The 25,915-nt window shown below is 34.9% G+C and overlaps 1 protein-coding gene across 1 annotated transcript in view; it reads left to right on the forward strand.

Annotated features, from left to right (window-relative positions):
- Positions 1-25,915, forward strand: part of LOC148948307 (solute carrier organic anion transporter family member 74D-like) — a 172,145-nt gene that overhangs the window by 118,007 nt on the left and 28,223 nt on the right. Inside the window, exon 7 of the mRNA XM_089094881.1 lies at positions 18,395-18,576. Coding sequence (XP_088951007.1) covers positions 18,395-18,576 — 182 coding nt within the window. The remainder of the gene's footprint in view (positions 1-18,394; positions 18,577-25,915) is intronic.

Genomic DNA, 25,915 nt, shown 5'->3' on the forward strand with positions numbered 1-25,915 from the left:
GAATTTGCATACATCTCATATGTTGGATTGATAGTTTAACATAGAGAAAATATAAGTATCATAATGAATAAATTCTTTATCAACATCTTTTCTCGTATAGGTCAGGATAAAATTGATAAAATTTAAGTATCAGAGCGAATAGATTCTTTATTAACACTCTTTGCCAGATATGCTAGTGAATATTATCAAAACCTAAGTGTCAGAGTGATCAAACTCTGTATCAACATCTATTGTCAGATACTTGGGATAACATTGACAAAATCTAAGTATCAGAGTGAATAAATTTTTTCTATCAACATCTTTGTCAGATACATTGGATAAAATTGAATAAATCTAAGTATCAGATTGAATTAATTCTTTATCAACGACTTTTGTCGGACAAGCTTGATAAAATTAAGAAAATCTAAGTATCAGGGCGAATAAATTCTTTATCAATGTCTCTTGACAGATACGTTGGATAACACTGACCAAATCTAAGTATCATAGTGAATAAATTCTTTATCAACTTCTTTTTGTCGGATACATCAGATAACATTCACGAAATCTAAGTATCAAAGTGAATAAATTCTTTATCATCGTCCTTTTTCAGATATGCCTGATAAAATTAAGAAAATCTAAGTATCATAGTGAATAAATTCGGTATCAATGTCTTTTGACAGATACTTTTGATAACACTGATAAAATTTAAGTATCAGGGTGAATAAATTCTTTTTTAACATTCTTTATCGATATCAATTGTCGGATACGTCAGAAAACATTGACAAAATATATTTATTAGAATGAATAAATTCTTTATCAGCATCTTTTGTCGGATAGGTCGGGATAAAATTGATAAAATGTAAGTATCAGAGCGTATAGATTCTTTATCAACATCCTTTGCTGGAAATGTAGGATAAAATTAACAAACTCTAAGTATCAGATTGAATAAAATTTTTATCAGCATCTTTTGTCAGATATGTCGGATAACATTGTTTAAATCTAAGTATCAGAGTGAATAAATTCCTTATCAACTTCTTTTGTTAGATACATTGGATAATATTCACAAAATCTAAGTTTATGAGCAAATAGATTCATTATCAACGTTATTTGTCAGATACACTTGATAAAATTGAGACAATCCAACTAGCAGAGTGAATAAATGCGTTATCAATGTCTTTTGACAGATACGTTTAATAACATTGACAAAATCTAAGTATCAGTGTGAATAACCACTATGAGTGAATAACCGAAATCATTTGTCGGGTACGTCGGATAACATTGACAAAATCTATGTATTAGAATGAATAAATTCTTTATCACCATCTTTTGTCGGATATGACGGATAAAATTGACAAAATCCAAGTAACAGAGTGAAAAAATTCTTTATCAACATCCTGTGGTGAATACGTCGGATAACATTATCAAAATCTAAGTATTAGAATGATCAAATTCTATATCAGCATCCTTTTCTTGGATACATAGGATAAAATTGACAAAATCTAAGTGTCAGAATGAATAAATTTTTTATCAACATCTTATGTCAGATACATCGGATAAAATTGACAAACTCTAAGTATCAGAGTGAATAAATTTGTTATCAACGTCTTTATCGAATACATCAGATAACATTCATAAAATCTAAGTTTTATTAATTTTGCCTTTATGCATCGTTACGTTTAATTTAGTTTAGACTGGTTATAGATGGCAGCAGACCCGCTCAGAAACAGTCATACTGAGAGAGACATGCAAAAAGTTGGGTTAATCTCTCTATTAATAAAGAACAAAAATGTTAATAAAGAATTTATTCACTCTGATACATATATTTTGTCAATGTTATTAAACGTATCTGTCAAAAGACATTGATAACGAATGTATTCACTCTGATCCTTGGATTTTCTCAATTTTATTAAGTGTGTTCAGACAAATGACGATGATAATGAATTTATTTGCTCTGATACTTAGATTTTGTGAATGTTATCCGATGTATCCAACAAAAGAAGTTGATAAAGACTTTATTCACTCTGATACTTAGATTTTGACTATTTTATCTGACATATCTGACAAAGGATGCCGATATAGAATTTATTCAGTCTGATGCTCAGATTTTGTCAAATTTATCCGGATAACCGATTTATCTGGCATAGGATGTTGATAAAAAATTTATTCGCTCTGATACTTAGACTTCGTTAATTTTATCCGACCTATTCGACAAAAGATGTTGATAAAGCATTTATTCATTCTGATACTTAGATTTTGTAAATTTTATACGTTGTATCTGACAAAGATATTTATAAAAAAAAATTGTCCCTGATACTTAGATTTTCTAAATGTTATCCTAAGTATCCGTTAATAGATGTTGATAAAGAATTTAATCACTTTGTTAAACTCTGACACTTAGATTTTGTCAATGTTATCCAATGTATCCAACAAAGGACGTCGATAAAGAATTTATTCTATCTGATGCATAGATTTTATCAATTTTTCCGATGCATCTGACAAAAAAATAATGATAAAAATTATTCAATCTGATACTTAGATTTTTTCAATTCTATACTATGCATCCGAGAAAGGATGTTGATAAGGAATTTATTCACTCTGATACTTAGAATTTGTCAATTTTATCCGACGTATCCGACAAATCATGTTAGTAAAGAATGTATTCACTCTGATACTTATATTTTGTCAATGATATCAAACGTATCCGACAAAGGACATTGATATTAAATTAATGCACTCTGATGCTTAGATTTTCTCAATTTTATTAGGCGTATCTGAAAAAAGACGATGATAAAGAATTTATTCACTCTGATACTTAGATTCTGTGAATGTTATCTGATGTGACCGACAAAGGAAGTTGATAAAAGAATGTATTCACTCTGATACTTAGATTTTGACAATGTTATCTAACGTATCCGACAAAAGATGTTGATTAAGAATTTCTTCCGTATGATAATTCGATTTTGTTAATTTTATCCGATGTAACTGCTTGAGATCTTGGTAGAAAACATTTATTCACTCTAATGCTTAGATTTTGCAATGTTATCATATGTATCCAAGAAAAAACATTGATATAAAATTTAATCACTCTGAAACTGAGATTTTGGCAAAATTAAGTGATGTATCCAGCAAATGATGCTGATAAAGAATTTATACTTTAATTTTGTGAATGTTATCTGATGTAACCGACAAATAAAGTTAATAAGAGAATTTATTCACTCTGATTTTTAGATTTTGACAATATTATCCGACGTATCCGACAAAAGATGTTAATAAGGAATTTATTATATCTGATACTTAGATTTTGTCAATTTTATCAGATGTAACCGACAGAAATGCTGATAGAAAACATTTATTCACTCTAGTACTTAGAATATGTCGATGCTATCCAATGTATCCGAGAATAGATGTTGATATAGAATTTAATCACTCTGATACTTAGACTTTGATAATGTTAACCGATGTATCCAGCCAATGAAGCTGATAAAGAATTTATTCACTATGGTGCTTGGAATTTCTACAATTTTATCCGACGTATCCGATAAAGGATGATGATAAAGAATTTATTCATTCTAATACATAGATTTTGTCAATGTTATCTGACATATCCAACAAATGATATCGATAAAGAATGGTAATAAACAGTTTGTTCACTTTGATACTTAAATTTTGTTAAGGTTATCAAATTTATCTGTCGAATGACATTGATAAAAAATCATTCACCCTGATACTTAGATTTTCTCAATTTTATCAATCATATTTGACAAAAGACGATGATAAAGAATTTATTCACTCTGACTCTTAGATTTTGTGAATGTTATCTGATGCATCCGACAAAAGAAGTTGATAAGGAATTTATTCACTGTGATACTTAAATTTGGTCAGTGTTATCAAACATATCTGTCAAAAGACATTGATAAAAAATTTACTCATTCTGATGCTTAGATTTTCTCAATTTTATCATTCATATCTGACACAGGGCGATGATAAAGAATTTATTCACTCTGATACTATCAAACGTATCTGGCAAATGATATTGATAAGTAATTTATTCACTCTGATGCTTAAATTTTCTCAATTTTATCAAGTATATCTGACAAAAGACGATGATAAAGAATTTATTCTTTCTGATACTTTGATTTCGTGAATGTTGTCTGATGTAACAGACACAAGAATTTGATAAAGAATTCATTCACTCTGATACTTAGATTTTGGTAATGTTATCCAACGTATCCGTCAAAAGATGTTGATAAAGAATTTATTCAATTTGATACTTAGATTTTGTCCATGTTATCCCATGTATCTGACAATAAATGTTGATAAAGAATTTATTCGATCTGATACTTAGATTTAGTCAATTTTATCCGATGTATCTGTAAAAGATGTTGATAGAAAAAATTTATTCACTCTGATGCTTATATTTTCTCAATCTTATCAAGCATATCTGACAAAAGGCGATGATAAAGAATTTTTTCACTCTGATAGTTAGATTTTCTGAATGTTATCTGATGTAATAGACAGAGGAAGTTGACAATGAATTCAATCCTTCTGATACTTAAATTTTAATAATTGTTATCCAACGCATCCAATAAAAGATATTGATAAAGAATTTATTCAATCTGATACTTAGATTTTGTCAATTTTATCCGATGTATCTAACAAAGATGCTAATAGAAAAAATTTATTCACTCTGATATTTATATCTTGTCAATGTTATCCCATGTATCTGACAATAGATGTTGATACAGAATTTAATCACTATGACACTTAGGATTTGATAATGTTAACTGACATATCCGGCAAAGGATGTTGATAAAGAATCTATTCGCTCTGATACTTAGATTTTATCAATTTTATCCCGACATATCCGACAAAAGATGTTTATAAAGAATTTATCCATTCTAATACATAGATTTTATAAATGTTATCCGACATATCCGACAAATGATATCGATAAAGAATTTTAATAAAGAATTTGTTCACTCTGATACTAAATTTTATCAGTGTTATCAAAAGTATTTGTCAAAAGACATTGATACAGAATTTATTCCCACTGATACTTAGATCTTCTCAATTTTATAAGGCATATCTGACAAAAGACGATGATAAAGAATTTATTCACTCTGATACTTAGATTTCGTTAATGTTATCTGATGTATCCGACAAAAGAGTTGATAACGAATTTATTCGCTATGATACTTAGATTTGGTAAGTGTTATCAAACATATCTGTCAAAAGACATTGATAAAGAATTTATTCACTCTGATACTTAGATTTTTCTCAATTTTATCAAGCATGTCTGACAAAAGTCTACGATAAAGAATTTATTCACTCTGATACTTTGATTGTGTGAATGTTATCTTATGTGTTAGATAAAAAGGTAGTTGATAAAGAATGTATTTACTCTAATACATAGATTTGGACAATGTTTTCCAACGTATCCGACAAAGGATGTTGATAGAGAATTTATTCAATCTGATACTTAGATTTTGTCAATTTTATCCGATGTATCCGACAAAGATACTTATACAAAAAATTCATTCACTCTGCTACTTAGATTTTGTCAATATTATCCCATGTATCTGACAATAGATGTTTATATAGAGTTTCATCACTCTGACACTTAGGTTTTGATAATGTTTACCAACATATCCGGCTAAGGTTGTTGATAAAGAAACTATTTGCTCTGATACTTAGATTTTGTCAATTTTATCCTGACGTATCCGTTAAAAGATGTTGATAAAAAATTTATTCATTCTGATACATAGATTTTCTCTATTTTAACCTATCTATCCGACATATGATGTATGCAAATTTTTGTCTTACGTCTCCGATATTTTAATAGACATTCTAAACATCTGATATGGTAGCATACTCTAAAAATAATGAACACATAACAATGTAATGCATAATATATTTTTAATGAAATAATGGCATGTATAATATTAATCCAAAAAATATATTATTATACATTATGAATATCAATGAACAACTTTGGACATTTTGAATCTATTCCATAAAATAGTTCACCGCGTTCTCTCTTGATATTGTATCTATTGTCTTCTCTTAGTTCGTAATTAGTAGAATAATCATTAATCCATTTTGAGTCATACACACTTTTTACAGGCGTGTCACCGACAGGTTCAATATGCGTTTCGTCTTTGATATTATTTGGTTCATTGACTGTTTGACCAATAGTAGTAACGTATGCTGGCACTTTCTTTTTCATTGATTCATCTTTATATTCCTTAGTTACATTTTCTACCAATTCCCTTTTTATTTTTCCGTAAATTTCACTGTCTGTTAACACAGTTTTTTACAGAGGTAACAGTTCCGGCACGTCGACAAGATATGGTTTATGATATTATTTGAAGAGTAAGCCTGTCTTCTTTTGACCTTCCGTTGAATGCTATTACCTGAAAGCTGACGATAGGATGAACCAGTAGGTAATGTGTTACCAGAAACCGTAGTAAGGAGTTGTCCTCTATCATCAACGATTATTTTTATGTTGGCATTCTCTTTGAGTGCAATCATCTCCGGAGATCTCAATCTCGCATATCCACCAATATAAGAGTTGAATTTTTTTGGTACTCCAAAGGAATTTTATTCCTTACTGTTATAACAATGCACGCATACGTTTCAGATAGTGCTATCACTATTACTTGTTTCATAGTTCAAATACTTCTCCTTGTCAGCATTCAATGCTACACTAACACTATCATGTGAACACACTTTCTTAAAATGATTCATCTTCACTTTTTTAAAGATATGACTTATCTGTTTATCCTTCCACTGGGTAAAAATTACTGATTTAATATATGCAATAAACTAGGTAGTGTCGATAACCTGCCATAGAGTACCAGTGGGAAAGCTGCGTCGTGTCTATGAGCAAGCATAGAGTACGATTGGTATAGTCGAAGGCATATTTCGTGTCATTTTAAGACATGTAAAAAAAAATTGAATAATTTCTATGTCAAAAATTAACTCTATAAAAAAAAGTGCCACTACAATCATTATTTTTCTAATAGTAAAAGTCACGACTGACATTTCTATATCATTCTCAGTTTGAATTTGGAAAATATTACATGTAAATTTTCTATGTTTTAAGTTTGTTTTATGTCATTCTAAGACATACAAAAAAAATTTGAAAAAAATACCATGTTAAAAACAATTAAAAAAAGTTCAAAAAAAAACTTCCAAAAAAATAGAAAAAAAGGGGGGAGTTGGAGGGAGGGGCCCCTTGGGGGTTGGGGATAGGGGATCCTTAAAGGTTGAGGTCCTCAGTGGTTAGGGTAATTGGTGGTTGCGGTCATTGATGGGTCAAACCTATAATCATCTCACTAATTGCTCTCTAAGGATTTCAAAGAATTGTTCTGAATTTCTTTATTAAAATTATTTTCTTGACATCTTAATCTTTATTAGTATCAAGTTTCTAGCATACTCTAATACTAAGACCACTTTTATATTGATAACACTACTCAAATTATACTTGTGTATTACACAGAACACAGCCAAGAAGTAAAGCTAGGTCAACTCACAAGGTCATATTTGCGACTTCGACTCTATTACTTTCAGCTTTTTAGCATATCCCAATACTAAAGCATATTTTATATTGGCAACACTGTTCAAAGGGTACTTGTGTATTATACAGAACACTGTCAAGAAGTAAAGCTCAGTCAAATTCTATGATCACCTTGTCAGCAGTAATTATTTCCATATATTGATACCATTGATGTTATCCCAAATTTATGTTAAGTTGCGTAAGAGTTACCACCTCCCCCTCCCCACCCTCGGACTTGCCTTAACTGGTAAGCAGTTTAACCCTTTTAGCACTTTCATACAATCCAATTAAGATAAATCTCTATTTCTGTTTCACTCTTATTATTCAATCACCAATTAAGATCATTCAGAGCAGAGTTATGCCAATGGAATACCTTTTTCGCAAATTGAGTTAGTTTACGCAAATGATACAACGTTTTATCATTATTAGATCCTGCTAATAATGCAATCAATTCTGAACGAGATGCAAGATACCTTCAAGCTAAAGGTTATTAGAGTGTTTGACAAGTTTTGATTCAGAAACACGTTCGGCTTGGCTGTATCTTTAGTAAAAACATTATTTATACGAAAAACCACGATTATTTACCCTCTGCCCGAAACTAGTATTTTTACAGAAAGACCATTAAACCTTTGAGCGCGTTATACCATGGTCTTTAGTTATGGGTATTGACCCTTAGAAACCTGTCTGACAAGTCTTGTCCCCGGCACGGTAGTTGATGCATGGCCGTAGTAAGTCATGTACCGTTGAATCTGCACTGTATATTAAGTACCCTCCGTATTCGATATCTCTGATTGGTCCAGCAAATGGATGTTGACACAGAACCTGTCTGGTAAGTCATGTCCCTACTGTAGTGCTAGATACCTGTCCGTGGTAAGTCTTGTACCGTTGAAAATGCACTGTATAATCATGCTCCGGGGCTTGCACCCGTAGCGTTGCGTACTAGCACACTACTCACGCTATCTTAGACTGTGACTCTCCTTCACCGATCCACAGTCTGGGAAAATGCTTTTCTCTGAAGAATTTAATGGCAGATGCCGATTTTCATACATCAGCTGCACTTTTCATGCTGAAGTAAGTTTCGAAGCAGGAAGTAAGGGTTGCTGGTGAAGACACTCTGTTCATGATATATGGATCATCAAAACGGGGGAATCTGAATGAACTCCTCAGGCAAGTTCTTAAAAAGAAGGTGACTACTGCTAGCACTTTCGTCCACCCAGAACAGTTAAAACCAACTTCTGATGCGGCTAAATTCCATAGTTATAGGGTTTTTCACCAAGTTTAGGTATGGAGTGGAGATCCTGATTCTGAACTTAAAGCTGAGGGATTGGGTTGAAAAATAATGATTACTTCTTGTATCCCTTGACAACTGACGTCCCACCAGCCCCTAGTCTGCTTCTTAAAATCGTGAAGTGCTTTTGTTAACCGAAATATATCTCAACGAGACATAGCTGCTTTAAAAGCGGCTTAGCTTGCCCTGCAGCGTGTAAAACGTGCAAAGGGACAGCAAGTTCTAACTCTCCAAGAATTGAAAGCTATAACGATGAGGAGAATGTCAAAGCTTAGTTATCTGAATCAAAAGAATAAGTTGTGAGTACTAGTCGGAGTTTTATTGTGCCTTTCAAATGTTCATGAAGTTGATTCGATAATTTTATCAGTTGTGAATACTAGTCAGTGTGTTGATAATAGTTTATTCTAAGAGGGATTTTAAATGTGGACCGCTGAAAACTAGTTTTATAGATGATTTTCTCTTTTCTAATATTTTTCATGATTTAATAAACATCTTGCAACCACTTTTTTTTAGGCTGACCCATCAGGCGATGGAGCCAGCGACGATGTGATTCAGTCTAACTGATTATCAAACAGTTCGTGGTAACGAACTGTAAGTAATGAGCGACCCGGCTCAATAGTAACCGAAACTCTAAAAAACAGAACTTTGATACCTTGATACATCAGATTTTTATACTGATTTCCAATAAATAAGTTTTATCAAGGTTAGTTTTACTCATCAAAAGATACGAGCCTGACACAATTTGCCTTATTTTCGAAAAAAGGCGGAAATAGCCCCTAAAAATTGTAGAACTCTAATGAAAATCCCACCATTAGATTCAACGCTTCAGAGAACCCTGCTATAGAAGTATCAAGCTCTTATCCACAAAAATGTGGAATTTTGTTTTTTTTTTGCCAGAAGAAAGATCACGGATGCGTGTTTATTTGTTTGTTTTTTTTTTTTTTTTTCAGGGGTGATCGTGTCGATCCATTAGTCCTAGAATATCGTGAGAGGGCTCATTTGAACGGAAATTAGAAGTTCTAGTGCCCTTTTTAAGTGACCAAAAAATTGGAGGGCAACTTGGCCCCCTCCCACGCTCTTTTTTTTCCCGAAGTCACCCAATCAAAATTTTGAGATATCCATTTTGTTCAACATAGTCGGAAACCTAATTAATATGTCTTTGAGGGTGATTTAATCCCCCACGGTTTTCGGGGGAAGGGCTGCAAATTATAAACGTTGCCCATTGTTTACATATAGTATTGGTTATTGGGAAGTATACAGGTGTTTTCAGGAGGTTTTTTTTTCTAGTGGGGGGTCGGGGTCGGAGTAGGGGTTACGGGGGAGAATCTTTCCATGGAGGATATTTCCTTGGGAGAAGGAACATTTCCATGAAGGGGGCGCCAGATTTCCCAGCATTATTTAAAAAACGATCAGAAATTAAATAAAAAAAAAGTTTTTTTTCAACTGAAAATAAGGAGCAACATTAAAACTTAAAACGAAGAGAAATTATTACGTATATGAGAGGGTTCGCCCCCTACTCAATATCTGTCTCTTTACGCTAAAGTTTTTAGTACTTTCAAAAGAGCTATCTATTCTAATTAACCGGCCTTTGTGATTCAGGGGTTTGTGATTCGAACAAAATTCAAACTTTAGCGTAAAGAGCGAGGTATTGACTAGGGAGCGAACTCCCTAATATACGTAATAAAAACATACGAATATAGAAATTTGTTACGTAAGTTAATTCGTAAGTTACGTCAGAACAAAATTTCGAGAAAGCCAATTAGCCAAAAAAAGGAAAATTAAAATGCAAATCTCGTTTTAGTTATTCATTTACGGTGAGCCAAAATAAAAGCTGCATTAATTCAAAAACGTTCAGAAATTAACTTAAAAAAAACAAGTTTTTTTGAATGAAAGTAAGAAGCGACATTAAAACTTAAAACGAACAGAAATTATTCCGTACGTGAAAGGGGCTGTCCCCTCCTCAACGCCACACTCTTTACGCTAAAGTTTGACTCTGTCTCACAACTTTATTTTTTAAAACAATAAAAAACTTTAGCGTAAAGAGCGAGGCGTTGAGGCGGGGGCAGCCCCTTCATATACGGAATAATTTCTGTTCGTTTTAAGTTTTAATGTCGCTCCTTACTTTCAGTTAAAAAAAACTTGTTTTTTTTTAGTTAAATAGATCTCATAGCCGACAATTTAGCCAGCAAAAGATTGTTTGGATAAAAAAGAGGGGGGGGGGTTCACGACGACGAGAAGCGTAAAAATCTCATATTGATGATTATTATGGAGGGATGAGGGGGATTTGAAGTCGTAGGACGATTCCCTCTTATATCGGGGAAACCTTCAATTCTATTAGAGAAACCTGGTGGGATTCTTGCTTGTCGTCCCTGGCGGTTTACATAACCGTCAGGGTTCTCTGACAAAATAACTTTCCTTGGGGGGTTCAAAAGGGTCACACTATGTGGCCCCAGTCACCAAGATTAAACCTACCCAATTCCCTTTCCGTCTGTCGCTGCGTATAGGATTCTCTTCCTGTGCCAAGTAATATAACTTCAGCCTCTCTGTAGGATTCCAGACTCCACCTAGGCTAATCAAAAAATCAAAGATTATAAAGAAAAGATTTCTTACCCATCAAAAGTTACGCGCCTAATAAAATTTGCCTTATTTTCAAAAAAAGGCGGAAACAGCCCCTAAAAATTGTAGAACTCTAATGAAAATCCCACCATTAGATTCAACGCTTCAGAGAACCCTGCTATAGAAGTATCAAGCTCTTATCCACAAAAATGTGGAATTTTGTTGTTTTTTTTGCCAGAAGAAAGATCACTGATGCGGGTTTGTTTGTTTTTGGTTTTTTCACCAGGGGTTATCGTATCGACCCAATGGTCCTAGAATATCGTGAGAGGGCTCGTTTGAACGGAAATTAGAAGTTCTAGTTCCCTTTTTAAGTGACCGAAAAATTGGAGGGCAACTTGGCCCCCTCCCACGCTCTTTTTTTTCCCGAAGTCACCCAATCAAAATTGTGAGATATCCATTCTGTTCAGCATAGTCAGAAATCTAATTAATATGTCTTTGAGGATGATTTAATCCCCCACGGTTTTCGGGGGAAGGGCTGCAAATTATAAGCTTTGCCCATTGTTTACATATAGTTTTGGTTTTTGGGAAGTATACTGGCGTTTTCAGGAGAATTTTTTTTCTAGTGGGGGATCGGGGTCAGAGTAGGGATTACGGGGGAGGATCTTCCCATGGAGGATGTTTTATTGGGGGAAGGAATATTTTCATGAAGGGGGCGCCAGATTTCCCAGCATTATTTAAAAAACGATCAGAAATTAAATAAAAAAAAAGTTTTTTTTTCAACTGAAAATAAGGAGCAACATTAAAACTTAAAACGAAGAGAAATTATTACGTATATGAGAGGGTTCGCCCCCTACTCAATATCTGTCTGTTTACGCTAAAGTTTTTAGTGCTTTCAAAAGAGCCATCTGTTCTAAATAACCGGCCTTTTTCATTCAGGTGTTTGTGATTCATACAAAATTCGAACTTTAGCGTAAAGAGTGAGGTATCGACAAGAGAGCATGTTCCCTAGTATGCATATTAAAAACATACGAATATAGAAATTCGTTACGTAAGTTAATTCGTAAGTTACGTCAGAACAAAATTTCGAGAAAGCCAATTAGCCAAAAAAAGGAAAATTAAAATGCAAATCTCGTTTTAGTTATTCATTTACGGTGACCCAAAATAAAAGCTGCATTAATTCAAAAACGTTCAGAAATTAACTAAAAAAAACAAGTTTTTTTTAATGAAAGTAAGAAGCGACATTAAAACTTAAAACGAACAGAAATTAGTCCATATGTGAAAGGGGCTGTCCCCTCCTCAACGCCTCACTCTTTACGCTAAAGTTTGACTCTGTCTCACAACTTTATTTTTTAAAACAATAAAACCTTTAGCTTAAAGAGCGAGGCGTTGAGGAGGGGACAGCCCCTTTCATATACGGAATAATTTCTGTTCGTTTTAAGTTATAATGTCGCTCCTTACTTTCAGTTAAAAAAAACTTGTTTTTTTTAGTTAAATAGATCTCATAACCGACAATTTAGCCAGCAAAAGATTGTTTGGATAAAAACGAGGGGGAGGTTCACGACGACGAGAAGCGTAAAAATCTCATATTGATGATTATTATGGAGGGATGAGGGGGATTTGAAGTCTTAGGACGATTCCCTCTTATATCGGGGAAACCTCCAATTCTATTAGAGAAACCTGGTGGGATTCTTGCTTGTCGTCCCTGGCGGTGTACATAACCGTCAGGGTTCTCTGACAAAATAACTTTCCTTGGGGGGTTCAAAAGGGTCACACTATGTGGCCCCAGTCACCAAGATTAAACCTACCCAATTCCCTTTCCGCCTGTCGCTGCGTATAGGATTCTCTTCCTGTGCCAAGTAATATAACTTCAGCCTCTCTGTAGGATTCCAGACTCCACCTAGGCTAATCAAAAAATCAAAGATTATAAAGAAAAGACTTCTTACTGTATTCACTTTCATCTTTGTATAAGAACTGATAAATAAAATAAAAGTTCTACCCCTAGAAGGTTCAGCCACGAATATACTGCAGGTGGCAGCAACACTTTTCCAGCCAATAAATCCTTACCAGTTACCACCTTACTTCGAATGAATCAATTTTATGCCCCTTTTTTCAACCCTCGTCAATTTGAACCGCAGTATATATATTATAGGCAGTATGATCTTTCCCTATCTCGCCCATTATAAAAACCCGGACCGAGGTGCGAGTGTTCCAGAGAATATATAAACATAAGCGACATTAGATCTTCTCACAGGTAGACAGGTCAGATTTCTTTTGAACGCGAAACTTGGATTCAACGTTGGAACACTAAGTTTTGAAGAAACTAATTTTAAATTAATTTATTCCAATACATATATGAAAATCAGTAATTAGTAGTGCAATATTATTATTAGATGTTTTTAGGAATTAAAAGTATGTTTCGAAGTCTCAAGTTGGTTTCAAAGGCATTTTGAGAAAGTTTCTGCCAAAATACCTATTCCAGGGTAATTGGACCGCTGATGGCAGATCAAATGGGGAGCTGTTTGTGCGCCCTAATGCAAGAATAAGTGGGAGGAGCTGTTTGTTCGCACCGAGAATGAAGAACCAGAAATTATCAGCGGTAAACTTACTGCTATATCTTTATACTGTGATTTGGACCAAACTTGTTATCTCAAAATAATTTTTAGCTATGGTGAGTCACCCGTAAAACTGCGCAGTTATGCCTCGTGGGTTTGACTACCTACGCAGTGAAATAAAGAAAAATGGTGTAGCAAATATCAAAAGAAAAATAATAATTACCACAAAGGGGAAAGAGGATAATTACAGAACCGAAAAGAAAAGAAACCAGGAAGGACATTTATCTAAAAAAAAACAAGACCGAAGGTTCCAACAATGATTATGAAACTATTTTATATACGGTAAACCAAATTTGATTCTATTTTCGCACTCATCTCGTCTTTTTACATCGGAATAATAATTCAGTTCAAATACAACGAACAATTACCGGAACTTAATTTTTTGCTAGGAAAGTGAGAAAACTGACACGACACGCAAAAAAAAAACTGTTTTGCGTTGACCTAGAATGTGCAACTTTAGACATGTTGTTTATCTTTTTTTCTCTACAACACATAAAGAAAGAAAAACGAGCAAAAATGGGGTTTTTATAGGCCAAATGAAGATACTGAAAAACAAAGCGAATATTTCGAGAGGACAAACGCCTCTCTTCTTCAGCGCGAAACGAAACGATGTATCAATAAAAGCCAAAAATTAAAACCAACTACCTAACAACCATAAAAGCGAGTTATTTGCCAATATCTGCGATTTGCACAAAATCCAAAAAAACATGAACTGCCATCGACGGATACTAGCGAACAACTGACAAATGAAAGGAATCAATTCATTCACTCGAAAAAAAACGAACCAGCAATTAAATAAGTTGGAAAACTATGTCATTTGATTTCGGATTTTAATTAAGGCATTTCTTGCAGACACCCTTTGAGACCTAAGGAGTTGTTCACGTGTTTGATTAGATGACTGGGAAAGTGGTTCAAGGTTTATTTCAGGGATTACTAAAGTATCAGCTTCTCTTTTGAGAAAGCCGAAATATGACTCGTTTATTCTTAAATCACCGGAATCTCTGTTTAAAGCTACAACTAAATGGTGGTATTTATAAATTTCAACAGCTTCTCTGTAGTGCTAGACAATACCTTTTTCATGCGAAATAAGGCTAGCTTAATTAAACAAAATAGTATGGTCTGGTTTTTCAAAATGTGTTCTGCAAGGGCAGAGTCTAAATTTTCTGGTTTTTTCCGCTTTTTAAGTGTATTATTAATTGAACTAGAATGCTGGGTTAATCTATCTGTTAGTCGCTGATTAGTTCTTCCGATATACCAAAGACCACACGAACAAGAAATTCTGTAGACACCGGAGTTTTCACCTATCGGGACAGGGTCTTTACCTTGATAAATTTGGGACCTGATAGTTTTTCTGGGTCTATAATAAGTGTAAATGTTATTTTTCCTTAGATTTTTTTGAAATGTGGTCTGAAATCCCTTTAAAATATGGGAGACCAAGATAAACTGAATTTTCCCTTTGATTTGTGTTTTCTGTGGAACTATCTGATAATCTTTTAATGCGTTTTGAAATTACAGAATTTATTAAACTAATTGGATAACCATTCCCAAATAAAATATCTCTAAGGAATGGTTATCCAATTAGTTTAATAAATTCTGTAATTACAAAACGCATTAAAAGATTATCAGATAATTCCACAGAAAACACAAATCAAAGGGAAAATTCAGTTTATTTTGTTCTCCCATACGTTAAAGGGGTTTCAAAGCAAATTTAAAAAAATCTAAGGGAAAATAAAATTTCCACTTATTATAGACACAGTAAAACTATCAGATCCCAAATTCATCAAGGTAAAGACCCTATTCCGACAGGTGAGAACTCCTGGGTCTACATAATTCCTTGTTCGTGTTGTCTTTGGTATATCGGAAGAACTAATCAGCGACTAACAGATAGATTAACCCAGCATTCTAGTTCAATTAATAATACACTTAAAAAGCGGAAAAAAACAGAAAATTTTTACTCTGCCCTTGCAGAGCACATTTTTGAAAAACCAGACCATACTATTTTGTTTAATCAAGCTAGTCTTATTTCGCATGATAAAGGTATTGTCCAGCACTACAGAGAAGCTGTTGAAATTTATAAATACCAACATTTATGTCTAGCTTTAAACAGAGATTCCGGTGATTTAAGAATAAACGAGTCATATTTCGGTTTTCTCAAAAGAGAAGCCGATACTTTAGTAATCCCTGAAATAAACTTTGAACTACTGTCCCAGTCATCTAATCAAACACATGAACAACCCCTGAGGTCTCAAAGGGTGTCTGCAAGAAATGCCTTAATTAAAATCTAAAATCAAATGACATAGTTTTCCAACTTATTTAATTACAGGTTCGTTTTATTTTTTCTTATGAATGATTTGATTCCTTTCCTTAGTCAGTTGTTTACTAGTATCCGTCGATGGGAGTTCATATTTTTTTGGATTTTGTGCAAATCGTGGTCATTGGCGAATAACTTGCTTTTATGGTTGTTAGGTAGTTGGTTTTAATTCTTTTAATTTTTGGCTTTTATTGATACATCGTTTCGTTTCGCGCTGAAGGAGAGAGGCGTTTGTACTCTCGAAATATTCGTTTTGTTTTTTCAGTATTTTTATTTGGCCTATAGAAACCCCATTTTTGCTCGTTTTTCTTTCTTTATGTGATGTCAGGCCACTGTGGTTTAAGAAATTATCTTCTCTACAACATGGTGTAAAAATCATTTCTGTTGCAATTTGTTCGGGATCAAACCTTAGTTTGCGTTTACTACTTTAGCTTTTCATGTTTTATGCTGGAGATAGTGATATTCAGTTAAAAAGAAACTTGCATTCACAAAAAGGGTAATTTTTGTTAATGGTTAAATGAAGTAGAATTTTCTTTTTTAAGTTAGGGAAAGGTCAGCCCCTAAAAATGCTCTAGTATTTCTTCGGGGAAAACTCTGAAAATCAGTTCAAAAGAATTATCTTTTGAGCAATTTGGTCGTTTTAGAAATTCCCTGTGGTGTCACCCGCTTTGATTGACAAGGTCACCGACAAAAAGGGCGTAAGATTTCACTGTCTTTTCAGTCAAATTCCACTGTCCAATCATATATTCTTGACAGCTGTCGATGAGCACTAGCCCCCTGGGAGAAATCACCAATAGGCGCTTTGTCTTCGTGATGGTCATCCGTTGCAAAGGCTCGTAAAATAATTTTGTAGTATGAGATCATCTTAAATTTAAAAATTGAGACAGGTTTTGCAGAAGAGACAAGGAAAACTTGCAATTTGAATCTATGCACGGAAATTGCTTAATTCTATTGCTTAATCCAATTAACGATTGTTTTTTCCGCGCTTCTAATTTGTAATATGCTTTCTAGTATACATTATCTGTTGCTATCTCCATTTAGGTTGAGAATTCCAAGAAAGTCTGCGATAGTGAAGTAATGATCTTTAAGAAATCTTTCATTGGTCATCACAGTTTAAATAATTAGGCAGTAAGTTTACCGCAGATTATTTCTGGCTCTTCATTCTCTTTGTCGGATCACTCTTTGTCGCTTATGTTTATATCGGTTTATACATTCTTTGGAGCAATCGCACCTCGATCCGGGTTTTTATAATGGAAGTTTACGGCAGATTATTTTTGGCTCTTCATTCTCTTTGTTGGATCACTCTTTGTCGCTTATGTTTATATCGGTTTATACAATCTTTGGAGCAATCGCACCTCGGTCCGAGTTTTTATAATGTAAGTTTACCGCAGATTATTTCTGGCTCTTCATTCTCTTTGTTGATGTTTATACTGGTTTATACATTCTCTGGAGCAATCGCACCTCGGTCCGGGTTTTTATAATGTAAGTTTACCGCAGATTATTTCTGGCTCTTCATTCTCTTTGTCGGAGCACTCTTTGTCGCTTATGTTTATACCGGTTTATACATTCTCTGGAGCAATCGCACCTCGGTCCGGGTTTTTATAATGTAAATTTGCCGCAGATTATTTCTGGCTCTTCATTCTCTTTGTCGGAGCACTTTTTGTCGCTTCTGTTTATACCGGTTTATACGTTCTCTGGAGCAATCGCACCTCGGTCCGGGTCTTTATAATGTAAGTTTACCCCAGATTATTTCTGGCCCTTCATTCTCTTTGTTGGAGCACTCTTTGTCGCTTATGTTTATACCGGTTTATACATTCCCTGGAGCAATCGCGCCTCGGTCCGGGGTTTTATAATAGGTGAAATAGGGAAAGGTCATACTGTTATTATATATACTGTGTTGGTCATTGATGAATTCAGATATTGACTGCTGCTGAAAATAGACAAAGCATGCCTTTGATTGAATCAAGTTTCGTAGAAGCGTTCAAGCTAGGCGCAAAAAATTTGCTTAATATCTATTAATAATACATATTTATATGAACCGCTTTACAATTTCGTTGGAACTGCTTAATAATATTTTTATTTTATATTAGCAATATTCAAACTGCAGCTGTCTTGCTTTCATTAATTCAACTTATTGGGCACATGGCAATGTAGTTGAAGGTGTGTGCGACGCTGGGTGCCAGCCTATATTCTACATGTACCTGGTTGCTACAGGAATCATGCAATTCGTTGCTGGGACGGCAAGAGTAGGTGGTACGATAATTAATTTCAGGTATATATGCTTGCTCTATTTTAACTCTTAGGACCGACACATAAGCAGAAACGTTTGGGTCCGTTCAACCTCTATAAGATTTGTATTTCCAGATTTCTTATGATATGCTGTTTATTGTTTGGTTCATGTATTTTTCCGATTTCAGAAATTGTCCCCACCCTCTTCCCTTTCCCTCTGAAATTACGAAGCAAACTACTTCGTATATGACTCTATCAGATCTTTCTTTAGCCCTCCAAAATATGAGCTTTTATGCTGTAACCAAGATAGAGTTAAAGTAAAATTTCTTCCAACAAAAGCAGGAACGCGTGGATAATGGACCTCGAGGCCCCACTGTCAAAACCCTAAATTTCTTTAAATTCCCGGGCAGTTCTCGTCCTAACTATCCAATACAGTTGTTTTTTGTTGACCCCCCACCCTGAAATTTGTTTAAATTATTAATCTCTCTACCCTAAAAATTGCAACAATCCTACGTGAACAGAAGGTCAAATCATAGGCAGTGCAATCGTGCAGCCTAAGTAAAGAACGATGTTGGCACAATGTATTATTTATTTTATATTTATTTATTTCTTTAGACTAGGGCACTTCGTATCGAAGGAGTTGTTCTGGAAACTTGGAAAAGGGCTCATTCGATTGAAAATGGAGCGGCTAGTGCCCTTTTTAATAGTCGAAAGTGATTAGAAGGCAACTAACACCCCTTCCACGCCCACCACTTCCCCAAACACATGCAATCAAAATTTTGAGATAGCCATTTTGTACAGCGTAGATTATTTCCAGATAGAAAATATGTTTTTGAGGAGGATACTCCCCCACAACCCTCAGGGCAGGGGTTGTAAGTTATGCCCTGGGGGCATATAAGATTTTTATGGAAAGCCTTGTCGTAGAAACTTCAAAAAGAGCTCATTCGATTTGGAGTCTAAAGGGATAGTGGCCTTTTTAATAGTTAACAGTGATTAGAGTGCATTTGACCCCGGTCTCACGCCCACCTTTTCTCCAAACATATCCAATCAAAATTTTGAGATAGCCATTTTTGTTCAACGTAGTTGAAAGTTCCGAATATTATGTCTTTGAGGATGACAGCCCCCCTCCCCTCCCCACAGCCCTCAGGCCAAGGGTTATAAGTTATAGCCTGGGTGCATATAAAGTTCTTATAGAAAGCGTTGTCGTAGAAGCTTCTAAGAGGGCTTATTCGATTGGAAATTGAAATGGCTAAAGCCCTTTTTAATAGTCGAAAGTGATTGGAGGGCAACTAACCCCCCTCTCGCGCCCACCTTTTCCCCAAACACACACAATCAACATTTTGAGATAGCCACTTTTTCAACGTAGTTGAAAGCTCTGGAAATTAGGTCTTTGAGGCTGAACCCCCCCCCCCCCCCCCACAGCCCTCAGGGCAAGGGTTGTTAGTTATGCCCTGGGGGTATATGAAGTTCTTATAGAAGGAGTTGTCTTAGAAACTTCAAAATGAGCTCATTCGATTGGAAATTGAAAGGGCTAGAGCCCTTTATAATAGTCAAAAGTGATTAAAGAACAACTAACCCCTCTGTCACGCCCACCATTTCCCCAAACACATCCAATCCAAATTTTGAGATATTCATTTCGTTCAACGTAGTTGAAAATTCTAGAAATTAGGTCTTTGAGGATGATACCCCCCCCCCCTCATAACTCTCAGGGCTAGGGTTGTAAGTTATGCCATGGGGGCTATTGAGAGGGCTTGTGCTCTTATTAATAGTCAAGAGCGATCGGAGGGCGAATGCCCCCCATACCCATCATTTCCCCAAATACTTCCAATCAACATTTTGATATAGCAATTTTGTTGTTCGTAGTTGAAGGGTCCGGAAATTATGTTTTTGAGTATGACAACCCCTTACAGCCCTCAGGGCTAAAGTTGTATGTTATGCCCTGGGGGCATATAGTGTCTTATAGAAAGTATTGTCGTAAAAACTTAAAAAAGGGCTCTTTCGATCGGAAATTGAGAGTGCTATTGCCATTTTTAATAGTCAAAAGTAATCAAAAGGAGAACCACGCCCATCATTTCCTCAAACATTTCTGAACAACATTTTAATATGGTCATTTTGTTCAAGGTAGTTGAAAGGTCTGGGAATTATGTCTTGTAGGATGAAAACCCTCCCCCCATAGCCCCCAGGACAAGGGTCGTAAGTTATGCCTTTGGGGCATTGAACGTTTTTTTCGAAATTTTTGCCGTAGAAGCTTCAAAAGGGCCTTATTAAATTGGAAATTGAGAGGGCTAGTGCCTTTTTATTAGTCGAAAGTTATCAGAGGGCAAATGTCTCCCTTCACGCCTATCATTTTCTCAAACACTTTCAATCAAAATTTGAATTTAGCCATTTTGTTAAGCCTATCCGAAAGGACTGGAAATTATGTCTTTGAGGATAATAAATCCCCCCAGCCCTCAGGACAAGGGTTGTAAGTTTTGCCCTGGGGACATATGGGGTTTTTATAGAAAGTGTAGTCATATAAACTTCAAAGGGGGCTCAATAGACTGGTAATCAGACGCTCTAATGCCCTTTTTAAGAGTCAAAATGATCAGAGGGTAGCTACCCTCTCCCCCTAGACACGTCATGTTGTCCCGAAATGTGTCTAATAGAAATTTTGAGATAGTCATTCTATTCAAAATAGTCTAAATATCATATAACAAGGCTTTTGGGGTTGAAATAAACCCCAGATATTAGAGGCAGGGGTTGTAAGTTACGCACAGGTGGTATTAAAGGTTTTTGTGGGAGGGATGGTTGTATAACTTCAGAAGAGACTCAGTCTTTCTCCCTGAAAAAGACTATCAAACAGTTCGTGGTAACGAACTGTAAGTAAGGAGTGACCCGGCTCAAGAGTAACCGAAACTCTAAAAAACGGAATTTTGATAGCAATAGATACATCAAAAGAATCAGATTTTAATTCTGATTTCAAATATATAAGTTTCATTAAGTTTAATCTTACCCATCAAAAGTTACGTGCCGGAGAAAATTTGGCTGATTTTCGAAAAAAGGGGAAAGACCCCCTAACAGTTATAGAACCTTAATGAAAATCACACCATCATATTCAGCGTATCAGAGAACCCTACTGTCGAGGTTTCAAGCGCCAAAAAAAAAAAATTGGTTATTTTCAATTTTTTGCCCTAATAACTCTACCAGATGGTGTGTTTTTTTTAGTTTTGTTTGTTTTTTTTTTTTTTTTTTTTTCCCAGGGGTTATCGGTTCGAACCCGGTGGCCTATAATATACGTGGAGGGGTCAGTGGAAAGGAAATTAAAAGTTTTAGTGCCCTTTTTAGGTGACCAAAAAAATGGAGGGCAACTAGGCTCCATCCCACACTCATTTTTTTGCCAAAGTCACCCGATTAAAATTTTAAGATGGCCATTTCGTTCAGCATGGTCAAAAATATGATAAAAATGTCTTTTTGGATGACTTGATCCCCCAAAGTCCCCAGGGGGAGGGCTGAAAGTTATGAACTTTACTCAATGTTAACATATTGTTTTGTTTTTTGGGAAGTATACAGACTTTTTCAGTGGAGATTTTTTCTGGTAGGTGGGGGAAGGAGAGGGTGGGGGGCTATAGGGAAGGATCTGTCCATGCAGGACGGGTACAGGGGGGCAGGGACATTGCTATGAAGGGGGCGCAGGATTTCCCAGCATTATTAAAGAGAAAGATCAGGAATTAAATAAAAAAAAACAAGTTTTTCAACTGATCAACTGATTGTGATTAAGAGGTCATTTTTAAAGAACTGGAAAAAAAATTCGAACTATAGTTTAAAGAGCAGGGTATTGACTAGGGGGCGAACCCCCTAATATACGTGTTAAAAATTTATGAATATAGAAGTTCGTTACGTAAGTTAATTCTAAGTTACGTATATTTATTACTAATAAAAACGTTCGTAAATAAAATTAAACAAGTTTCGAGAAAGCCATTTAACCAAATATAATCTGCAAATTTTGTTTTAATTATTCATGTACGGTGAGCCAAAATCAAAACCTGAATTAATTCGAAAACGTACAAAAATTAAATAAAAAAAACAAGTTTTTTTAACTGAAAGTAAGGAACGACGTTAAAACTTAAAACGAACAGAAATTATTCCGTATATGAAAGGTGCTGTCCCCGCCGCAACGCCTCGCTCTTTAAGCTAAAGTTTGACTTTCTCAAAAAAAAAATTTTTTAAAAAAATAAAAAAAATTATAGTAAATAGAGATGCGGTGTGGAGGGGAAATCCCCCTTCAGATAAGGAAAAAATTATGTTAGGTTTAAGTTTTAACGTCGTTCCTTACTTTCACTTAAAAAAACTTGTTTTTTTTATTTAATTTCAATATGAAGCAAACAGAAATTAATCAAAAAAACTTTTTTCACAAAATAATTTTTTCCAAAAAAAGTAAAGAACTAAATTAAACCAAAAGTGAACAAAAATAGAATTAAATAATCTACCAAGCATACAAGCATACTACCACAAATCAGTATTAATAAATAAATGAAACCCAAAACAAACAGAAATTAAAATAAGTCTTTTTGAATAAATTTAAATAAATGTTTTTTTCCAAGAATGATTGTATCGAACCAGTAATCTTTTAATATTGGGAAAGGACTCATTTGATCAGAAATCAAAACTTCTAGTACCCTTTTTAAGTGACCAAAAAGATTGGAGCGTCCCCCAATGTGCCCCTTTTTCCCTAATAACATCCAATCCAATTTTTTAGATAGCCACTTGATTCAGCGTAGTTAAAAGGCCCAAAAACTTTGCCTTTGGGGGTGATGCCTCCCCCATAGTCCTTGGGAGAAGGACTGTAAGCAATGCAATTTACCCATTGTTCCCATACAGTGTTTGTTATTGGAAAATTTAGGGAATTTGGGGAAAGGGGTATTTTCTGCTGGGAGAATTTCCCACATAAACATTTTCCATGGGAAGGAGTGTTTCCGGGGAGGAATTTCCAGGGAAAATTTCCCTGGGGGAGGAAGGGATTTCTCGGCATGATTTTAAAAGCGGTCAGAAATTAAATAAAAAAAGTTTGTTTCAACTGAAAGTAAGGAGCAATATTAAACCTTATAACGAACAGAAGTAATTCCGTACATGAGGGGCTGTCCCTTCCTCAACCCTCACTCTAAAGAGGTTTGACTCTTTAGACTCACCGTTTGACTCTAGAAATGGTGAAGTTTGACTTTTTGTCACAATTCATTAAAAAAAAACTGCTCAAACACAAAGCCCACTAAACTTGAATATGAATAATTTTTAAAAACTTTATGACCTTAGCATTAAGACTGAGGGTTGGGGAAGAAGCAGCCTTTCTCATATACGCGTATACGAGAAAGGCTTTCTCCGCGGAGAGAGAGCCTTTTCAGCCCTTTTTCTTCAGCCCTTTCTGTAAAGTAGGAATTTCTCAGTAAATTAAAAAGTAATTAGTAATTACAAAGAGAAATTTTTAAGTACAGCAATATGGCTAACTATCGACCAATTTCTGCGTTGTTTGTGTTTCTCAAAATTAATATGCAAATTTCGCTTTAATTATATATGTACGGTGAGCCAAATTCAAAACCTGCACTAATTAAAAAAACTTCAGAAATTAAATAAAAAACTATTTTTTTTAACAGAAAGTAAGAAGCGACATTAAAACTAAAAACGAACAGAAATTATTCCGTATATGAAAGGGGCTTTCCTCTCCTCAATGCCCCACTCTTTACGCTAAAGTTTGACTCTTCGTTATAATTCTACTTTTTAAAACAATAAAAAACTTTAGTATAACGAGCGGGGTGTCGAGGAGGGGACATTCATATACGGAATGATTTCTGTTCGTTTTAAGTTTTAATGTCGCTCCTTACTTTCAGTTAAAAAGATTAGTTTTTTTTCATTTAATTCTCAAATGAAGATTGGCCTCAACTCACAATTTTCTATAGTTTAATAATTATAACTGTCATTCAGGGGAATTTGTTTCGGCTTTCTTATTTTATTTTCACCGTTTGGAGTCAAGTAATAGAAAAGCCTTTGCAGTGCAGTGACATGGAGTCATCCATGGACGACTCCAGGTCTCAATAAAAGCTGGAAAATGAAAAATTATTTGTGGAAGCTTTACAAGGCTTCATCATCTGTAGCTCATCATCAAAGGCCCAAGGCCTATAGAAGTATATTTAATTCTCTGTGTCCGAAGGCTAAGTCTCAGTATTATCATAGGAAATTTTTCTGAATGGGAAAAGGATGTTAGGAAAACATTGTATTTAATTAACTTGGTTCTTAGACCTACTCCCCCTCTGCCTTCAGTTCCAACAACGCTGATAGTCGATGGTAAAACCGTCCAAGGAGAAGAAGATGTTTAGCTAGAGCTTACCTCTTATTTTGCTAATATAAGAAAGACAACTGCTTCCTCTACAAGCTCTGCAACTTCTCGTTGCGATTTAAGAGCCTCTCTTGGACCCTCATGTTTAAATTCAATGGTCTTGAACCCTGTTTCTGAGTTTGAGGTAGTTCGTATCGTGAATACTCTTAAAGGGTCATCGTCTTCAGGGCCAGATAGAATTCATACAAGGGTTATCCATGCCATTCTGCCCGCTATTCTGTCACCATTGGCTAAGCTTGTCAATCTGTCTTTCGAGATAGGAATTTTCCCTGAAATTCTCAAGCGAGCTAAGGTTATAGTGCTGTGTAAAGGTGGTTCTCGGAGCGATCCTGCTAATTATAGACCAATTTCTTTTCTACCTATTTTCAGCAAAACTTTTGGAAAGGCTGCGCTATTCAGGCTTCTTGATATTTTGAATGCAGAATAATTTTGGCATGATTTCCGGTTTAGATTACGAGAGAATCCCTATACAGAGCATGCTTGCACAGTTCTCTTGAATTTCACTCATTCGGCAATAGATTCTGGTCATATCCTGGCAGCTTTAATTTTGGATGTTCGTAGAGCTTTTGATTCCTTGACTCATTGGATTCTTCTTTGGAAAATATCGCATATTGGTATAAGATCAAGTGCTTTCTCTTGGTTTGAATCTTATCTTTCTGGCAGGCTTATTTCAATTGATCCGCTTATCCAGAGCTCTTCTGAAGTAGATTATGGCATACCTGAGGGATCTGTTCTTGGCCCAGTTTTATTTCTGAAAAACTAGTGTAAACTAGAGAATAGGGTGGTCCGGTTTCTTGGTATCCTGCTTGATGTGAACCTTTCATTTAGAAACCATACAGCCATAACTAGGATTAAGGTTTCACGAAGTTTGGGTATCATTCGAAAACTTGGATGCATATTTCCTGGGTCTATTCTGAAGCTTCGTTTTTTCTGCCTTGTACAGTTATATCTATCCTATTGCCCAATTGGATGGATCTATCTACCTTTACTTCTACGCTGCGGTCACTTTCTGTCATGC

This window comes from Artemia sp. Qi Xiang Cuo, chromosome 9 (genome assembly GCF_049724085.1).
Source record: "Artemia sp. Qi Xiang Cuo chromosome 9, ASM4972408v1, whole genome shotgun sequence".
Taxonomy (NCBI): Eukaryota; Metazoa; Arthropoda; class Branchiopoda; order Anostraca; family Artemiidae; genus Artemia; species Artemia sp. Qi Xiang Cuo.